The sequence below is a fragment of the Rhinoderma darwinii genome, chromosome 2 (assembly GCF_050947455.1).
Source record: "Rhinoderma darwinii isolate aRhiDar2 chromosome 2, aRhiDar2.hap1, whole genome shotgun sequence".
In the NCBI taxonomy this organism is placed as follows: Eukaryota; Metazoa; Chordata; class Amphibia; order Anura; family Rhinodermatidae; genus Rhinoderma; species Rhinoderma darwinii.
In genome coordinates this window covers 393,397,996-393,419,055 of record NC_134688.1, presented here as the reverse complement: position 1 = coordinate 393,419,055, position 21,060 = coordinate 393,397,996, and the positions used below count along the sequence as shown (strand labels likewise).

General features: G+C 39.1%; 1 protein-coding gene across 1 annotated transcript in view; it reads left to right on the top strand.

Annotated features, from left to right (window-relative positions):
• The window catches only part of IL1RAPL1 (interleukin 1 receptor accessory protein like 1), a 1,275,811-nt gene that overhangs the window by 1,183,896 nt on the left and 70,855 nt on the right, over nt 1–21,060 (top strand). Inside the window, exons 7-8 of the mRNA XM_075854004.1 lie at nt 15,123–15,255; nt 18,124–18,269. Coding sequence (XP_075710119.1) covers nt 15,123–15,255; nt 18,124–18,269 — 279 coding nt within the window. The remainder of the gene's footprint in view (nt 1–15,122; nt 15,256–18,123; nt 18,270–21,060) is intronic.

The following is a 21,060-nucleotide window of genomic DNA, read 5'->3' as shown; positions in this document are numbered from 1 at the left end:
CATACCGCACGCTGAACGCCGTAAAATAAAAGACAAAAAACAATGGCAGAATTGCTGTTATGTTCTATTCCCCCGCAATAAAAGATGTATACAATACATTATATGCACCAAAAAGCAAGCCCTCATATGAATACGTTGAAGAAAAAATTAAATAGTTATGGCTCTTGCAAAGTGTTTATGAAAAATAGTAAAAATAATTGAAGCATCATTAAAGGGAACCTATCACAATTAAAATGCATTCTGCAATGCAGGCATCATATTATAGAGCAGGAGGAGCTTAGCAGATTGATAAATATTTTTGTGGAAAAAGATTCAGCGTAACTTATTCATTCAAACCTCTGCTGAGCTTAGGAGTCCAGTGGGCGGTCCTACACAATAATTAACATGCACACTGTATGCACATGCATACAGGAAAGACTGTGAACCATTTAGTAAACTGCCTACTGGACACCTAAGCTCAGAATGAGCAGAGGTTTGAATGAATAAAATCTAAGTTATACTGAATCTTGTCCCACAAAACGAAATATTAATATACTCTGTTCCACCTGCTTTATAAAATGATGACTGCAGAGCAGACTGCATTTTCAACTTGACAGCTTCATATGCTGAACGTTCATAGACTATAAACGTGCTAGCTGTCCGCACCTATCTCTGCAAGGACGTTTTAAAACGTCCTGCAGACTTACCCCTACCATGCTCCACCCGCTCCGTCAGACGTCAGTGACCCCGCTGTCTCTAGACAGCTGAGATCACAGAGTTTTACCTGATCAACTTATATGGAGAGAGAGACAGTGCAAACATTATAAAAGTTTGTTATGTACTCACTCTTCTCTGGTCATATGATCACTTTGGTATAAAGTCACAAAGATTATAAAAAAGTTTGTTAGTGATAAAACTTTTATAGTGTTTGTACCATCTCCCTCTCTTCACAGCCTGCCAGAAAAGGAGATTAGAATGTGTTGTCCTAACACAATGCAACACATTCCCTTTCTTTTTTACCCCCAATAATTATATTATCTATCTATCTATCTATCTATCTATCTATCTATCTATCTATCTATCTATCTATCTATCTATCTATCTATCTATCTATCTATCTATCTATCTATCTATCTATCTATCTAGTCAAGGAGGACACAGCACCACAAAGGCTCCTTAGTAGTGTAATCCCACCTTTGTCAAGCATACAAGTGATTGTACATAGTGGCTTTATATACCCCACCTCCTACATCCAGCACTTACAACACGTGTGGATGATTCATCACTAGTGTCCTTGTAACCCCAGTAAACATCCTCTCCACTGGTGTTTGCTTCTCCTAGAACACCACACTTAGGCCCCATACACACGAACGTAAAAACGCCCGTAATTATGGCCCGTAATTACGGGCCCATAGACTTCTATTGGCCACGGGTACTTTCCCGTTTGCTTACGTGAAGGTGCCCGGGCCGTTGAAAAATATAGAACATGTCCTAGCACAGTGACCACCGCTGGACAGTGAGTACGCGGCGCTTACAATATACCCGTAACAAAAAAAGTTAATACTTACCCAGAACTCCCTGCTTCTTCCTCCAGTCCGGCCTCCTGGGATAACGTTTCAGCCCATGTGACTGCTGCAGCCAATCACAGGCTGCAGCAGTCACATGGACTGCCGCGTCATCCAGGGAGGTCAGACTGGATGTCAAAAGAGGGCCGCGTCACCAAGACAATGGCCGGGGTACGTATGAACTTCTTTTACTTTCAATCACTGCGTTCCTCTGCGGAAACTCTGCCCGAAAGGGCTGCCCCTTCTCTCCAGACAGCACTGATAGAGAGAAGGGGCTGCCGATTAGTGCAGTGCAATATAGCAGAGAAAACGGGTCCATAAATACGGGTGGAATACGGGTGATGACGAACCCATATTTATGGGCACGGGTCTGTAAATTCTGGTGGACTATGGGTGACAAAGTATTTACGGACGGGAAAAAATATGTTAGTGTGCATGGGGTCTAATTCATTTCCATGACACAAAAAATAAACCATAGTGAAAACTGGACGTCGGCTTCGGCGGTTTCAGTGAGGTTTGCGGACGTCCAGTTTTCACTATGGTTTGTTTTATATAAACCTGCAAAAGTCACGCGATCATAAACAAATATTACAAAATTGTGCCAATTTGTGGTAAAACTAGGCAACAAAAGGAAAACAGGTTGTTTTGTTTCTTGCTTTTTTGCATATTCTGCTATTTTTTCTTAAAAAGTTAAATATATCACTTATTTTATTAAACAATATTACCAAATAGTACCAACATGGGTTTATTAACACACTTAATTATAGCAGAATCACCAAAGTGTGTCTTTTTTAAAAATTGTTTCTTGTATATGATAATCATTTAATTCCCGTCTGCAAATAATGCATCACACTGTACTTTGGGCTTGGAATGTTACATACTAACTATGCATCATACATATTGTTGGAACACAACGCCCGGTAATACTGCGTATGATAAAGCAGATTCATCTGACAATCTGAACTGGTACAGATGGTAATATTACATTATCTAGTTTACCATCTTGAAACAGGCACCTAAATAGCTGTCCCATGTGTGAGAGTAGTAATTACTATGTTAATTTCTATAAACGACTGGACCCAAGGAGCAGTTAGACCCGATTATTATGTTATGAAGGGATTTCTGAGGTCAAAAAGTAGAAGAGTTATTAGAACAGATTGCTATAATTGTTAACAACGTTTCATTTTAAAATCCTATTATAGTTTAATGTCATAATTACTCTCTAATTTCATGTTAGAAATAGAGAAGATAGGAAAAAACAACATCATCCCTAGTACTTGAAAGAAGCTGTTTGGGAAGTCAAAGACTCAACTACAATAAAATACAATTGTAACATTCTAACAAATATTGCATTTTTATTAAAGAATAAATAAATAAATAAATAAATATATATAAGCATTTTATCTTGTATGTTGTTAAAATGTTTCCAATATTACAGGAGATTGTCACCCAAAATATATTATTGACCAATTATTATTAAATCAAAAGTTAAAACCGTAGCTAAATTCTGGAAATAATTTTTTACTTAATGAAATATTGTAATATTTATATTCAGTTATGGAAGCCATTTTTGCAAAGTGATGACAGGAAGGGTTATCATATTGGTTGTAACCTTTGAAATATCAAATTGTTATTGATAGAATATTCTGACAAAATGATAGTTTGCCATAAATTTCTGTAAAACTAATTTTAAAGCAACCACCAATATGGCTAAACTAAATGGGCACCAGTTTTTGCAAGTTATGCTCATGTGCGACAGTTTTCAGCTAGCCGTATGACTCATTCTGTTGCATTCTTGCACTAAATTTATCAAGCTCATTCAATATTTAAAGTGCCAAAAATGAGTCAGGCAGTCTTTGCCTGTGTGGAGCAGGCCTACAGAAGCAAAGGGTAGCAGATGCAACATTTTCATTTATTATGCTAAATTTTAGTATAAACTTTCTTTAGATTCCCTGCTGAATGAATTCAAATATGATAGGGATATTGTAGTGATCATACCTAGGAATATCTGTCATGCCACTACAGGAGAAAAGTTCTGCACATATGGTATGCGATGGAGAATGGCACTTATTTTTTTCGGACGGATTTGTACAGAATGCATGACTTTGTATGAAATCAGAGGCATAGACGGGCTCACTGATGGTCTCCAAGCACTAATACAACTTCATAAAAAAAGGTGTGAATGGAGCCTTAGGCTAATTTCACACGTAGCTCACTTGTTGAGGATCAGTAACAATGTACAGTACCAGGGGCGTAACTAGGAAACACTGGGCCCCAAACTTTTGACTGCCCCCCTCCCCTGGGTGCTACACACAGCCTGCCATTGTAGATAGTGCCCCTCTGTAAATAGTGCCATACAGCCCGCTCCTGTAGACAGTGCCATACAGTCCCCCCGTAAACAGTGCTTTACAGCCCCCACTGTAGACAGCGCTATACAGCTCCCCCATAGACAGTTCTATACAGCCCCCCTGTAGACAGTGCTATACAGCCTCCCCTGTAGACAATGCTATACAGCCCCCCTGTAGACAGTGCTATACTTTCAAGTATCACAAAGAGGGACAATCAATGCGACGCGCAGTGGAAAATAGTTTTTTCTTTTAAGCCACGCCTCTAATCCCACCAAATCCCCGCCCATACACACCTGGTTCAGCCCACACAGTATCATGCTCCCATCATGCCCCCCCACACAGTATAATGCCCCCATAGCTGCCACCATACAGTATAATGCCCCATACAGTATAATGCCCACACAGATGCCCCATACAGTATAATGCCCACACAGATGCCCCATACAGTATAATGCCCACACAGATGCCCCCATGCAGTACAATGCCCAAACAAATTTTCCCATACAGCATAATACAGCATAGCTGCCCCCACAGTGTATTGCTCCCCATAGCAGCCCCACTGTATAATGTCCCATGCAGTATAATGTCCCCATAGCTGCCTCATACAGTATAATGCCCCCATAGCTGCCCCCACTGTATAATGCCCCACAGAGTAAAATGCACCCTAAAGGCTGCCCCATACAGTATAATGCTACCATGGTATAATGACGCCCATACAGTATATTGCTCCCATAGCTGTCCCCACAGTATAATGCCCCCACAGTATAATGCTGCCCATGCAGTATAATGCCCCTCATATAGTAAAATGCTCCTGTAGCAGCCACCATATCAGACCACCTTAGCTACCCAGTATAATGCCCCAGAGTGCCTAATAGAAAAATAATAACATAATTACTTACCTATCCCCGTTCCCACGACAGGTGGAGGATTCTTCTCCTCCGGTCTGTGCTGTGAGTGACTCGGCACGATGACGTCACAACATCGCACACGCCTGCGCCGAGCCGCTCACGACAGAGTAAATGCTGGAGCAAGGAGCCGTCAGCTCCTTGCTCCAGCATTCAGGAAGTGGGACCAGCGCAGTCAGCGCTGTGTGGCTAACGGGGGCCGCGTGGGCCCCCAGGCTTAGTGGCCTGGTCGCAATTGCGACTTTTGTGACCCCTAGAGCTACGCCACTGTGTGCAGTAGCCTATAGCAGAGCAGGGAGATACCTCCCTGCTCTGTCATAGTGTTCAATAGCATCTGCATTCAAAGGACGCAGGCACTATTGAATGTGCTGTCGCTACCACAGTAGCAGCCATAGCGGCTGCTAGCGGAGCCTCCGGGCATGGGGTGGGCCCCATGCAGCGTGCCCCATAGCAGCCGCTATGGCTGCTACAGCGGTAGTTACACCACTGTACAGTACAATACAATCACATGCTGTGGAAAAAGAACTGTGCATATTTTAAAACATGCTGCAGACTTTGAAATCTGCAGCATGCTTTATATGTGGCATATTTGCGGGTTTGCAGCAGAAACCGCAGTGGAAAAGTCCTGCTGTGTGTGAACGTAACCAAAAGGGTTGTCAGGTGTCTGAAATTATCTAAAGGCTGGAACTGCATTAAGAGCTCTGAAGATTCAGGTCATATGATCAACCAATCAGCTGCTACATCCTGTATACTAAGAGAACTGGACAAGGGCAGAAATTATTATGCATATTCATCAGCAGACATTTTTTAAAGATATATAAATACAATTCAGGACAGTTGCAGTTAAAGTGTAACTAAACTTTCAACAAACTCCTGACATGTCATTTGATCGGTGGGGGTCTGAGCACCGACACCACCACCGATCGCTAAACGAACTGGCAGAAGCGCTGAGCCGCTTTGCTTCTGATCATTTTTTTTTGGAAAGCCGATGTAGCAGTGTACGGGCTCATTGGCTTACTATGGAGTGCATATACTGCTACATCGGCTTTCTGAGAAAAGCTGATCAGAGACCAAGCAGCTCAGCACTCACCCGAGTGTTTCTGCCTCTTTGTTTTAGCAATCTAAGGGGGTCTCAATCCTCGGACCGCCACCGATCAAAACTTCTGACATGTCACTATGACATGACAGAAGTTTGTTGAAAGTTTATTTACCCTTTAAAGCAAGGGCAGGAGAAGCTGTTTTGGTAGCCAAGGCCAGTGTTTCAGAATGTGCCCCACCACCCTGTCTTTGGAGTTTAGTATTCATTTAATTTCCCCTTCCCCACCAATCACTTTTCTTATTTATAATCCATACTACCCTATACATTTATGGCATATCACGTGCACATACCATAAATGTCTTTGATGGGAATAGCCTTTTAAGTTATTACTATGATATGTAATAAAGGATGCTAAAATTATATATTTCATCAAATAAAAAATATCCTAATAAAATGTTGCTGGAAAAAAATGACATATGCCCATATTGTAGGCAATGAACTTTTGAAATACACTGGCTATTTTACATTTTAATACAATGTCTTCTGAGGATAATTAAAGGAACATTACTATGAATATTATTATGTTGCATAAAACAACCGACCACTGCCGGCTGGGAATTACAAATAAAGAAAAGTGCTGCTGATTACAATGTATCCTAACATGTATGACTAATGGCGTAAATGTAATTTGGAATGCCCATCCAAAGTGACATTTCACTTGAGTACAAAACATTCAATATTTGCTAATTACAACGAGTAGTGTCGTTGGATACTGACGCTCCCTGTAAGCAGTTGTGTTTTCTTTTTCCCTGTTCGCACTGAACATTTGAAGCCAAACAATGTCCTCTAGTGGCACATAAGCACAATCAAATCTCAGCTGGAAATAGGGCTTACAAAACATAACATAAAAAAATGCCATATTCATCTGGAACAAAACGGAACATTATCTCAATACTTAGGGACCAAAGTATTTCCCACATGCAATTGCCAGGAAAAAGGCTGCAATAAATCTGATAAGAAAAAAAATTCCCTTGAAGCTTTTAGGGCCTTTTGATCTGTATTTCACAATTTGTTTTGTATGGTTTTATTCTTATGTATTTTGTCTTCAGGCACAATATTCATATCCTGGAACTTCATCTTGTTTTGGGTAGGATGTTTCAGTCACTTTCAGTTTTACGTTGGTTGTTTAGAGAATATTCAATTTTTTATACATTTTATACATTTTTATTATTTACAAGTTACAGTACAGATCCAGATTGGCTCTTAGTGGTTACCAAATTAGCGTTTTACAGCTCCGAATAACCTCTGAGCTTGATTCTAGGCAAGAATACCTCTGTAATATAGCACCATATGGTGGCACCATCCAAATGAATATGGCTCTGTAAAATGGAGCCGCAGAGACTCTTTATGCCTCCATACAGACTCCATGCACGTGTGCATGAGGCCTTTATAGTAAGTTCTCTTGCTACCAAATACTTTATACATTAAAGTGTCTTTCCACCAAGAGATGTACTTAATCTTGACATGATAAGTACCATGAGGATTGTCCAACCCTGCAATACTATCGTTTGTTACCCAATAACAACAATTTAGGCCATCCTTTGGCCCTTTGACTACCCATGAGTGCAAGGAAGGGCAGAGGAAGAGTAGAAATCTAAAATACTAAACAGGGGGCATTGAGAAGAAAGCACTTCCTGATTATGTGTAGTCACATGGTGTATCACATGATCCTCCTCAGCCAGTCAGCAGCTTCGAATAAGAGCATGTAATGCAGTCTGTGACTTCTGTTTCTGAGGAGTCCTGGAAGACATATCACATGATCAATTTCAGCGCTGCTGACTTAATGAGATGGATCATGTGATCCACAGAACCAGTGATTTCTATTCAGCTCCCCCAACCCTATTTGGCATCTTGTAGTACTGTTTAGCGGAGTCACTAGTATAATATTATTCTATTTCTGCAATATCACGTAAATGTTCATGGGGAAGTGGTATACAGTATTACCCCGAATCCCCATACACATTTATGTGATCGTGAAATTGCAGGCAATGGAGATGTGCCCCCCAGCCCATCTACAGAAGAGTGGCTGTGATCACGGCACGTTTGAACTCCTTTAGCAGAGAAATTGGTAGTGAATTAGTACAGCATTGGTTATTTTGTTCCATTTTAAGTGTCCCTGAATTTTCGTCAAAAAGTTCTAAATCATCATGCTTCTCAGTCCCCAATGATGATATGACATTCCTCCCACATTTTAGTGCTTTCAGAATTCTTTAAACCTCTAGTTCCCGTTTCAGTTGCCCGAATATTTTCTTCTCTCTCCATAGGGGGGGGGGCATGTCGCTAATATGCAAATCTGCCGGGCGAGTACAGTGTATGGAGAGTACTTCCTGCCCACACTTCCAAGCAAGCCTTGTGCCTTCATCGGGTGCGCGCTGGATAATAAACAAATAGGCTTTCTTTTTGCTGGAATTTCTGGACAAGTCAGGGAAAGCGGCATATTTTTGCTGTAGTTTGCAGCAAAACAAGCATTTTTAGAGCAAAGTGAGACACCAGCATTAACCCTTTACATGAAGCTTTTTAGTTATTATTGAAAGATACTGGCAGCAAACATTAGACAGCATAGGGCAAAGTGCACATGGAGTCATAGAAATGTGGGGACATCGCAGGCAATAGAGCAATGGTGGTTAGGCAGATTATAAGAACAATACACTGGACAGAAAGAGGAAGTTATGTATGAAATAGATTAGGAAACAAGAAGATTGACTTGCTGAAATGGAAAATAGCTATAACAAAGCAGACAGAGAGACAAGGAGCTACTGCAACGATTACTTGAGAGAGCGAACTAAAAAGAGAATTTACATGTGTCCCAGGAGTGATTAACTGGCTATTTTCAGATTAAGGCAGGCTTTGGGTATGTTCAAACTGGGCATAAAAGCACACAACTTTTCCGCCCTGGGCACCGCAGGGAATTCCGAAAAAAACAAACCAAATCATGGTACAGTTTTTCAGCCGAAATGTCCGCTGCGGAAGACTGCAGTTAACAAAAACCAAAGTTTCATGCTTACCCATAGCCATAGCGACGCAGTCCGGCCTCCTAGGATGACGTTTCATGAATGAACCATCAACCCAGGAGCACAGAACTCTGGGTAAGTAAAAGATTATTTTTTTAGAAGTTGCCATTTTTGCGGCGGAATCGCAGTTTTTCCGCCACAAAAACATCTACTTGTTGCGGGTTTTACTTCCCCATTGAATTCAATTGGGAAAATCCGCAACAAAAAAACTGTGATTAAATACAATTGACATGCTGCGGATTAAAAAAACGCACCGCAGGTCAATTTCTGAGCTGTTTTTTTGATTATCATTTACACAGCGTGTGGATGAGATTTGTTGAAATCTCATTCACTCGGCTCTACTTCTATAGATATATCTATCTTTCCAAAAACAATATCCGTTGCGGAAAATCGGCAGTATTTATGCTACGTGTGAACCCGGCCTATGAGTACAGGGAGCTTTAGCAGGGAGACACACCCCATCCCCCACTTACTGCAGTCCATCTCCTCTGCTCTGTAATTAGAGATTAAATTTGCGCCACAACTAGGGGTGGACAGCAGATTACAGGAAGAGTGACACCTAGTGGCAGTAACTTCATACAGACTTTGCAAGGCCAAACATTTTTTGAAGAGACTGCAAACTTATTAGATATCAGGTATACTTTTAGAGCTGAATGAAATGTTAGTGTCCATCTAAGAGTAATTTCAATCTTAAATGCCATCATTATAAACTGCAGTTCTCCAAAGCAATAATTGTTTATAGATGGAAATTAATCATCTATAGCCAAACAGTGATGAGGAAAATACTTAGCTGCGGTAATAGGGAGGGTTCAGCTCGAATTATAAATTAGCATTGTTAGTAATATTTGATAGATCTTCAGTTAACTCATTAAAGAGTCAGACCCTCTTAGCAACTTATGCAAATATCATCTCATAATGAGGAAATATAAATCAAATTAAGACTGAAATACTTCATTTTATCTCTGAAAACATTAAAATGTACATCTTAGATATCAATCATATCATCTCTCATATACAATAATGTGTTAACTGATTGGATTTTATGGAGCAAAGATAATTAAATATTCAGCAGGACAGTAAAATGCTACGGTGCTTGAATCTGTGATTTTTTTTTAATTCAGCGAGTGCTTATAAGGTTTAATTTTTCACTTGCTGTTCTATGGTCATACTGTTCTTATTAATGACACCTATTACTGTATATAAACAAAATATCAGTATTTCATTTAGAGAAGGTGTGGACAAACAAAGGCTGATAAAAAAAAATAAGGAAAAAAATAAATATAAGGACTATAGATAAATTGGCATCATTAGATTGTGTCCACCCATGCACACTTGGCTAGTTTGACAGTATGAAAAACGTAGGACTGCCAGAAATCTACCATTATATGTTTTGTTGCCTACATTAATCTATCTATCTATCTATCTATCTATCTATCTATCTATCTATCTATCTATCTATCTATCTATCTATCTATCTATCTATCTATCTATCTATCTATCTATCTATCTATCATCTATCTATCTATCTATCTATCTATCTATCTATCTATCTATCTATCTATCTATCTATCTATCTCATATCTATCTATCTATCTATCTATCTATCTATCTATCTATCTATCTATCTATCTATCTATCTATCTATCTATCTATCTATCTATCTATCATCTATCTATCTATCTATCTATCTATCTATCTATCTATCTATCTATCTATCTATCTATCTATCTATCTATCTATCTATATCTTTCTATCTCATATTTATGAATCCATGTAGATAGATAGATAGATAGATAGATAGATAGATAGATAGATAGATAGATAGATAGATAGATAGATAGATAGATAGATAGATAGATAGATAGCCCTTGTATTTCTGAGAACATAACCTGTCACTTTAACTTTTACTAAAAAGCACTGGTCATTTCTATTTCTTTTTTTACATTTACATGTAGGAAATCTGGGACGGACATATAACCATTTTATCTCATTATCTATCTATCCATCCATCCATCAACATTGGCAGCACCCTGGTAGTTCAGTGAAAAAAGATAGTGAACTTTATTCAGCCTTCTGCAACATTTCAGCCAGGGGCGTGTCTAGCAACGGGCCTTCGGGGCCCAAGCCACGGATCTTTGGCCTTGCGCCACGGTTCCCCGGCGACTGCCACATTCGGGTCGCAGCGGTCAACATTGCGACCGGGCCGCAGCTGCCCGCACCTATTGTAACTGGGGCCTATGTAAGAAAATACACGGGCCCCTGTTACTATAGTAACGACAAATACTTACCCATCTTCCTTCCCGAACACAGCAGAAGTCCTGACGTCTTCTAGCATCATGACGTCATGACGCTATGCGCCGCGGATGATGTCACGACGCTATATGGTGTCGGTACATCCGTTGCACCCGGAGCCAAAGAGGAGGGTAAGTGTAATGTTACGGTCTGCTGGGTTCCTGTATCTAAGCCTACCTTGTGGCAGGCTTAGATACTGGGTCTAATAGACCGTGTCACACATTGACCCTATATCAAAGCCTACCACATGGTATTCTTAAATACATGGCCCATGTCTGATCCTATCTGATGGGACCTGTATCTAAGCTTACCACATAGTAGGATTAGATACAGGGCCCCAGCAGGCCGTAATCTTACACAGTATAAGATTACTCTATCTTAGGGCCCTGTATCTAAGCCTACCTTGTGGTAGCCTTAGATACATGGTCTAGAAGACTGTATCACACATGGGCCCTGTATCTAAGCCTACGACATGTGTTACTAATGTTTTTTTTGTGTTTGTGTTTTCTTACATGTTCAGTCATTGGACTACGTCGGATTCGAGGACTACTTAGATGGCAGCTTTTTTTTATTTTCAATAAAATGGTCAATGAGGGTTGTTTGGGGGGTTTATTTCAATAAAATATTTTTTCTATGTCTTTGTATTTCCTTTTAAACTTTATTACTACCGCTTTAATAATGGCCGTTGGCTGACTGACAGTGTCCACTACTAAAGCAGGGCTTAGTGTTAGCCGGTGCAGAGGCTAACACCATTATTTCCCTGGTACCCACCGCCACCAGGGGTACTGTGAAGAGCCGGGTACGATCCAGTACCCAACCATCTGTTTTGATGGTCAGATACTGGGGCAGCTGCAGGCTGGTATTATTAGGCGGGAAAAGGCCAAAAACAGTGGCCCTTCCCACCCTGGTAATGCTAGCCTACTGCTGCTGTGTTGCATCTGGCTGGTTATGAAATGTGGGGGGGACCTCACGTCATTTTATTTATTTATTCTTTAAATAAATAAATGGAAAAAGCGACTCCCCCCCCCCCCCCATTTTTCATAACCAGCCAGGTACAACACAGCAGCAGCAGTCTAGCATTACCAGGGTGGGAAAGGCCACTGTTTTCCCAGCCTAATAATACTAGCCTGCGGCCCCCCCATTGCCCGACCACACCTACAAGGTATCGGGTACTGGATCATACCCAGCTCTTCCTGGCACCCCTGGGGGATGTGAGTACCAGTGGGAATAATGAGGGTTAGTGTTAGCCTCTGCACCGGCTAACACTAAGCCCGCCTAAGTAATGGATGCTGTCAATCAGCAGCTATAAATAAGGCAGTAGTAATAAAGTTTTAAAAGCTACAAGGACATAAAAAAAATATTTTATTGAAATAAAAAAAAAACACACATCCCTCATTAACCATTTTATTCAGAATAAAAAAGCCGTCATCACAGTAGTCTTAGAATCCGACGTAGTCCAACAACCAAGGCTGTAAAAAAACACAAACACACAAAAAAAAATAGTAATGCATAAAAAAGCAAAAGAATAATTATACTTACCTTTCCAGGGTCCAGCGCTGGAGAAACAAAGTCAGCGAGCTGGGCCCTATATCTAATCCTATCATGTGTGATACAGTCTGCTGAGCCACAGTATCTAATCCTATCCATAGCTATAGGGTCAGAGTGCTACAGATATGCTGTCTCATATATATGTATATTTATATATATATATATATAGCAATAGAAAGCAGCAGCACTCACTAGAAACAAATGTGTAGGTGCCAAGCAAGTCGTCCAGATCCAAGGACAAGGCAGTATATAAAAATAGAAATCTTGATAAAGGTCCTATTGTAGGACAGAAACGTCGCTGTTTGTTGGCTGAATAAACCACTTATTTTTCACATTTTGGAGTGCTGCAAGATTTCTATTTTTATATATATATATATATATATATATGTGTATATATATATATATATATATATATATATATATATATATACATATATGTATATATATATATATATATATATGTATATATATATATATACTGTAAAAATGTATACACACACATACATACACGGACATATACATACACACACACACTTTTTTTGGGGGGTGGACATATCTTAGTACAAGGATGCTTACTGCTGGTGCCCTGTATCTAAGTCTATCATGTGTGATACTGTCTGCTGGGTGATGTATCTAAGCCTATCATGTGTGATATTGTCTGCTGAGACAAGGTGGGTATGTGGGACTACCTACAGGAGACTAAATGGCACTGTCTACAAGGTGGATGTATGGCAGGGGGACTGTCTGTGGAACCACACAGGGGGGTTGTGACACTATATATAGAGGGCATTGTGTGGGGAACTCTCTACAGGTGTTTTTGATTAGAGCCCCGAGACATAACTTTGCTTGGGGCCCCAAAAATTGCAAATTTTCCCTGAGAGTTAGTACAAGGATACTTACTGCTGGGGCCCTGTATCTAAGGCTACATTCATACGAGCGTGACAGATTTCCGCGCATGAAAAAACGTGCATATATCTGGTCGTGTGCGTTACGTTTTGCATCAGAATGCTTTGCCTGTGGAATGTATTTTTCACGCACTTGCAAGCACTTTTTTTTTCATTCCTGTCATTCATGTCATCCGTGTGCTGTCCATGGTTTTCATGCACCCATTGACTTCAATGGGCGACTAGGTGGTGAAAATGCACTAATATAGGACATGCAGTGAGTTTCACGCAACGGACACTCACTGCGTGAAAACTCACTCACGTGTGAATTGCCCCTGATTTCAGCACAACTCTTCGGGGCCTTTCTCAAGATTGGTCTGGGGCAGCAAAGGTAATTCCCTGTGAAGAGGTTAACTATCTGTGCTGAAAGCAGCAGTACTTCTTCCTCTTGCTCCTTCATCTCTGCCTGGAGACTGCTCAAGCACACAAATACTGATGTAGCCATGTTTATCTTGACTCTGGTAAATTGTTGCAGCGTGATATCACACATTAAAAGCCATTGAAAAGCCATTAATAAAGTCAAGTTAAATTTACTTGACTCTTCGTACTTAATGCGTTAAAAGTCATGATAAAGATGACTACATCTTTACGGCATCATCAACTATAAGCAAAACACAGAGCAGCACAGACCATGATATCGTCTCTGTTATTGGCTGACTGGTATGATGCATTATCTGTGTAATATATAATAGACCCATGGAGAGTGGGAAAAGAGGGAAGGGTGAGAGAAGCAGGATCGCTTGTTTTAAATTCCACTGTGGCTCACCCCAATGGGCCCCTGAGAAACTGAACAGGCTGCACAGGCTATATGTTCATCCTTGGCATTACAGTCTCATTAACATAAATTGAACTGCCATCAGCATTGCTCAGAGAAAGCTAAAAGGGGTAGGGTAATAAGAATAGCACCATGAGCAAATTTGCCCCAGTAATGGGCGATGTCCCTGTTCATTGACCCCCAATAATACATTTTTTGGGGATTTCCCAATTACATGTAAGATTGTTTCAATTGTATACATGTTCCATTATTAGCTAAACTTCATCATTGCCCACCTTATAAATAAACAACTAATTATTTTGTGTTCTCGTCTTTTAAAACATTTTCAAAGCCTTGGCTTTAAGGAATAACAATGTATTAACAATCAAACATATTAGTCTCTTGATACAATTTAAAAGCAGCAGAAAAGTATTCGTCAATAAGGATGTAAGAAAATGTTATTTATTGTCGGAGGAAAGAAGTCTTTAATCTTCCATTTAGCTCAGGCTGGAGAAGGTGGAAGGCACAAAATAGAGGGTAAAAACAACAACATGGAAAGTGCTACTGTTCAGTTATCTCATTTATTACTGTGATCAATGTCTGCTTTCTAGGATTCTTTAAGATTAGGTAAAGGAAGCAATTTATATGTTTATGCTCCTTTTGTTTCTCTCCGACAGGCACCTCGGCGAATTTAACCTGCAGAGCCTTCTTTGGCTACAGTGGTGATGTCAGCCCTTTAATTTACTGGATGAAAGGAGAAAAGTTTATTGAAGATTTGGATGAGAAGAGAGTGAGAGAGAGTGATATCAGGTAAAATATTTATTGTGTGGTGAATAACTACTTCCTAAATATGTAATGCAATATTGTATCAATATTTGGTTGTGGCTCTTTAACAGATTATTATGATACATTTGTGAGTGACATCACTGTAGATAATTCTAGATTAAGTGTTCCTTTAAATAAATGAAGCCAAATAAGTAGATATACTATACATCTATTTTGAAAATGCCTTCTTTTGTAACTGTTGGACCAGGAGGGTCCGAGTAGAAAATATATGCTAATCAAGTAGATACTGTTAACTTTGTGAGTAGTACGGGATGGCAAAAAAAGAATTACACTCCAGAACCAGATGAAAAGGACATTTTTGAATATTAATTCATTGTTTACTATTTATTTACTGTTTATTAATTGATTAATTTATTGATTTAGGCAGGTTTTTTTTAGGTTATATGTCTATTGAGACTAAAATGTAACAGACAATTATATTAAAAGCACTAAGAAATGAATTTTAGTTATTTCTTTAATAAAAAAATAAATTAAAAAAACTGTTTTCTTTGAATACTTTAGCCACTTAGGCCCCATGCACACGACCATAAATTTCATCCGTAATTACGGACCGATTAATTTCTATTGGCCTCAGACACCTTTCCATATTTTTACTGATGGGTGTCCGTGCTGAAAAAATTATAGAACCAGTCCTATTCTTGTCAGTAATTACGTCACGGACTCTCCCATAGAAGCATATGGGTGCTTCTGTAAATACGGGTGGCTACGGATGTGCATCTATAAACCGTCCGTATTTACGGAAGCGTTGCTATGCAAAATGTTGGTGACATCATTTGCAGTCTCCCTCTTTTTTTACGGATCCGTATATACGGATCAAATACGGATGCAATACGTACCGTATTTAAGGACACCCTTCGGTATATACGGATACGTTACGGATGACAACGGATACGTATATACGGACAGTATTTACGGACAGATGAAAATACGGTCGTGTGCATGGGACCTTAAAGCCCCCTGCACAGGCTGCAGATTTTGTTGCAGAAATTTCTGCGACTGAAATAAGTTCCATTGATCTTAATGGGGTTGTTTCTGCAGAAAGCACAAAATCTGCAATAAAATCTGCAGCGTCTGCAGGGGGCCCAACAGTTACACGTTTATTTACCGTTCTGTGTTCTTACATACAATAAAATCCCCCTTCTCTACTAACTGTTTATCTTTCAATCAAGGGAGTACACAAAAGTGAGTAGACCCCAGGCAAAAATTTAAAATCGGTCCCCCTTCTGGTGCTGGTAATACTAGCACAACCCCTACCATGACATAGGAACATTTGCTTCCACCTCCTTTCCATGATCTTTGGGTTGTTTCCCACACTCTTGTTTGTTAGCATTTGGAGGGACTGTGGAAAGAGGAACCCTGCACAGGTTTCCACCAACGAGAATAAGGGTAGAAACGCACAGGGTGGATACAAAAGTAAAAGTACACACTGTATTCATCCTGGAAACTTCAGGAAAATTCCCACCCGAAAAACTGCACTAAATTGTGGTGCAGTTTTTCGGGCAGAAGGTCAGCTGCTGAAATACTGCGGGGAAAATTAAAGTTTATACTTACCACCCAGCCGTTGCCATGGCGAAGCATCCCTCTGTTCTGAGCGCAGCCTTCTGGGATGACGCAGTAGTTCATATGACTGCTTCAGCCTTTGATTGGTTGCAGCAGTCACATGGGATAAAACATCATCCTAAGAGGCCGGGCTGTGCTCAGAACAGAGCATTGCGTCGCTATGACTATGGCCAGGGGTAAGTATAAGCTTTTTTATTCATTTAAAATTAAAAAAAGCTTTGATATTTTTCGGCAGAATTGCAGCGTTACCACCACAAACGTCGCAACACATGGCTCATTGTTGCGGGTTTTGCCTCCCCATTGAATTCCATGGGGAAAACCTGCACCAGAAAAGCAGCAATTCCGCACCATAAATGGATATGCTGCAGATTAAAAGAATGCACGGCAGGCCAATTTATGGTTAGTTTTTTTGGATGATTTTTTTTCCACTGTATGTGGGTGAGACTTGTTTAAATCTCATCCACTCTGCTGGTACTGTACTACGCAGCAGATTTTCCGCAATGAAATCCATTGCGGAAATTCTGCACTGTATGCGCTGTGCGTGTTCCTAATTTAAGAGATGCAGCAAATCTGGGTTGAGCCGTCTTTTACAGGGGCTCCATAGAAGCCTCAAGGCGGCACTATGGTACAAGTTGCCATGTCTTGTCTTACTAACTTCCCTATAAAGAAGTTTCTCACTGACTAGTTCTGTGTGAGTGAATGAATGAAAAAGACAAAATTATGACTACCACACAGGGATGGACAAGGAGGCAATACTTCTGTATATGAGAATGCCCACATCATCTTTCAACATCAAAAATATGTACTTTTCCCCACAACACAGAGACGGTGGTCACATGGGTAGTTCCTATGCAATGACCACCAGCTACAAGAAGTGCATATTATACATAAGTGATGCAAAAAGGCAATGCTTTTTATATACAGAGAATGTATAGAGAAATGATTTTCACTGGAGCTTTGCTTCAATCACATGTTAGTGTAGGCAACGTATATTGTCAGAGAAACTGGACCTTTATTTACTTTCTTCATTTTTACGGTTTCTCACAGGAACTTCTAGATATAAGTCACATTTTTCAAGTAATCCAATTTGAAATCATAAAATGAAACCTACAGATCCATATATATAGTATGATTTTATTCATCTCCAAGGCTCACTACAAAACTTCTCCGACAAGTGCCTCCCCTAGAGATAAATGATTTACAGTGCAGTGCTACCTAGATCTTACTTATACATTGAGTCGAATAATTGCTTCCTTCTATTTTCTTTTCAAGAGTTCTCAGGGAACATCTTGGAGAGCAAGAGGTATCGATCTCCTTAATATTTGACGCAGTGGAAGATGCAGATTTAGGAAATTACTCCTGCTATGTTGAGAATGGGAATGGACGTAGACATGCAAGTGTGCTCCTCCATAAAAGAGGTATGTATATAGAAATAAAAAATAAATAAATATATATATATATATATATATATATATATATATATATATATATATATATATATATATATATATATATATATATATATACTGTATATAGGCTGAGGATTACATTTTCAAGAATTCTTAGGATTGTTTGTTTTCATACATTGAGACCCGGAAGTCTTCTTTTTGTTCTACTATTATTAGGCTTAATTCTCATAAGACTATAACCACAGAAAACCCAATTATATAGTAACGGGGAAGTTCATTTATGTTCTTATGAATATGCTTGCAGTAAACATAATACGACACTCACTGTCTTCACAGCTATTACATAAAACCCACTGGGATTCCGAACATTTCCCAATTGTGCTATTCATGTTTATTTGTTTAGCATTATCATAAATCTAATCCAACCAAAAAAATCTGCTGAAAGGTTATAAGTTAATGGACATAAATAATAGATTTCAGTCCCCGGCTACTTCACATAGTATAAATCTGCCAGCCTTCCATGTAATTACTTGTAGGTTTGTTGGTTTGAAGATAGTATCTGTAGAACTGAGTGATTTTCCAGCAGTCTTATGACACATATCATTATGAATTGTATGATAGTACAAGTAAACTATTAAAATGCCTGACAAACAGCAAGAGAATTCTGTCATTGCATGCTGAAATGTACTACTCTATAATACATATCAATAAGCTTTTCTCATTGAAAAATATGTAAATAATACATGTATATCAATGTGTTCTGGCATCAGAATTTCATAAGTATATAGAGGTGAATGGTGCTAGATAGGCTGGCAGAAGCCCGTTTGCTTCTGCTAGGCTGGTTGCTACCCTTTCTCTGCCAACAGTACAGGAAGAGGAAGCTATAAATGAGCGGTTACGGACAGCTTAGCTGTCATAAGATTTATCTAGGTCCCATAGAGACCAATGCTCAAGGCTCCTTAAACTCCATTCTACATCTCCCTTTCTCCATCTTGAAATCTGTTGCCTGCTTTTAAAGGATATTTGGGCATAAACTTATCCTTTTTCCCACATACAAAATCACATGGATCTATGAATCCCATACCTCTTGTTTGAAAAATATAGAATGGGCAAACAGAAGACTGACTGGGTCTTGTGCAGTTTTACCTACATAAAAAAGGGGCCAATTCTTACAATTTGAAAGTGTAGGTCCCATGGGATGACTGCTGGTTTACTTGACAAAATAGAAATCAGCAGCACTGGGTGGGATGATAACAAAATATTAAGTGTGGTGCACGTCTTGGAAGACTTGATCCAAAGTCTTTTAGAATCCAAATAATGAATAAATCTAGACAGATTGAAGTAAAAGAACCAGTTTAGAAGGAGTGCTATCTTGATCTTTTTATTCCTGGGTTGCTTGGTCTCATTTGCCAGAGTCCCTGACAGCAGTACCTCCTATACTACCCTGATGACAGCCCTGGAGTTGAGGAATACAGCAGCACAGAGGAAAGGCACATATTGTGCCTTCAATATGCAGGATGTATGCATGTGAATCTGTACTGGATATAGGGTGTCAGCTTTGATGTGGTGTATTTCGAGTACCGAGCAGTTTGCCTGATATAACAGCGTCATGGAAAGGCTACAATTCAGCGTGGTCTACTACATGTGGAAGAAACACTAATCTCGTAACCATATCGGATACATATAGGCTATATAAATATATGTTTATACATTGAGACAACACAAGTTCCAAGTTACTCCAGGCAGTACATACGTAGTAGTAATGTGATTTGATTTTTAATACATATAAATATATACACATGGCATATAGTCAATCCTGCTTCTTTTTTTTTTTTTCTTTTTTTTTTTATCTCTGGGAAGATGCAAATACAGGACAGCTCAGTTTGCTTACATGTATTTTTGGCTATATTGACTGTTGGTTATTATTATAGCATTTTGGTTCACAGTTTCCTTACATGTCTGCACATGGATTTTCAGGAGTTACAATATTATTTGTTTTATATTCTCCTACATGTTAGATTCTTATAAATTATAGTAGAAGGTACAGAGTCCCAAATGTAATATCTGGACACATTTTCATATGTTGTATGCATAGCAATCACATAATAATAATAATAATAATAAGAAGAAGAAGAAGAAGAAGAAGAAGAAGAAGAAGAAGAAGAAGAAGAAGAAGAAGAAGAAGAAGAAGAAGAAGAATAAAAAGAGAATAGATAACAAATCATAATGTTAATATTTAATAAAATAATTAAATGTAGATACTACTGCTCTTTTTGCTATTTTTTTTTCTATTCTCTCTTAAACAAATGGGTGCTCTTCTGATGCTATTGTAGGATTTATCAGGACATAACTACGTTCGGTAATAATTCATTTTTTTCCCAAGTCATATGGATTGAAGGACAGAAAATAATTTATTTCAATGTGTCATCCTGTCAATGTGGGCCGCAAGTCTTTGATTATTTTTCACATTTTTCCAGAGCAGGTCTAGTAGAGCCACTAGTGGTATGGGATTTTTTTTCTCTGTTTTATATTGAAGCAGGTGTTCTGGTGCAGATGTAATTGTTTTATTAATAGTCTCTGGCTTGCAACCCTTCTGTTTGAACGATTCAGCCAGAGATTTAAGATTCTTCTTTCATATTGGAGAATATGGAACCATCACAATCCCATATAATGTATCATTTTATTTTTTTATAATAATAATAAAAGAAAAGGGGTTAAAAACACAAAATAAATGACAACTCTATTGTGTATAAAAAAATAAGCATTGTTCTTTCGGTTGTGTTGATGGCATTACTTTTGA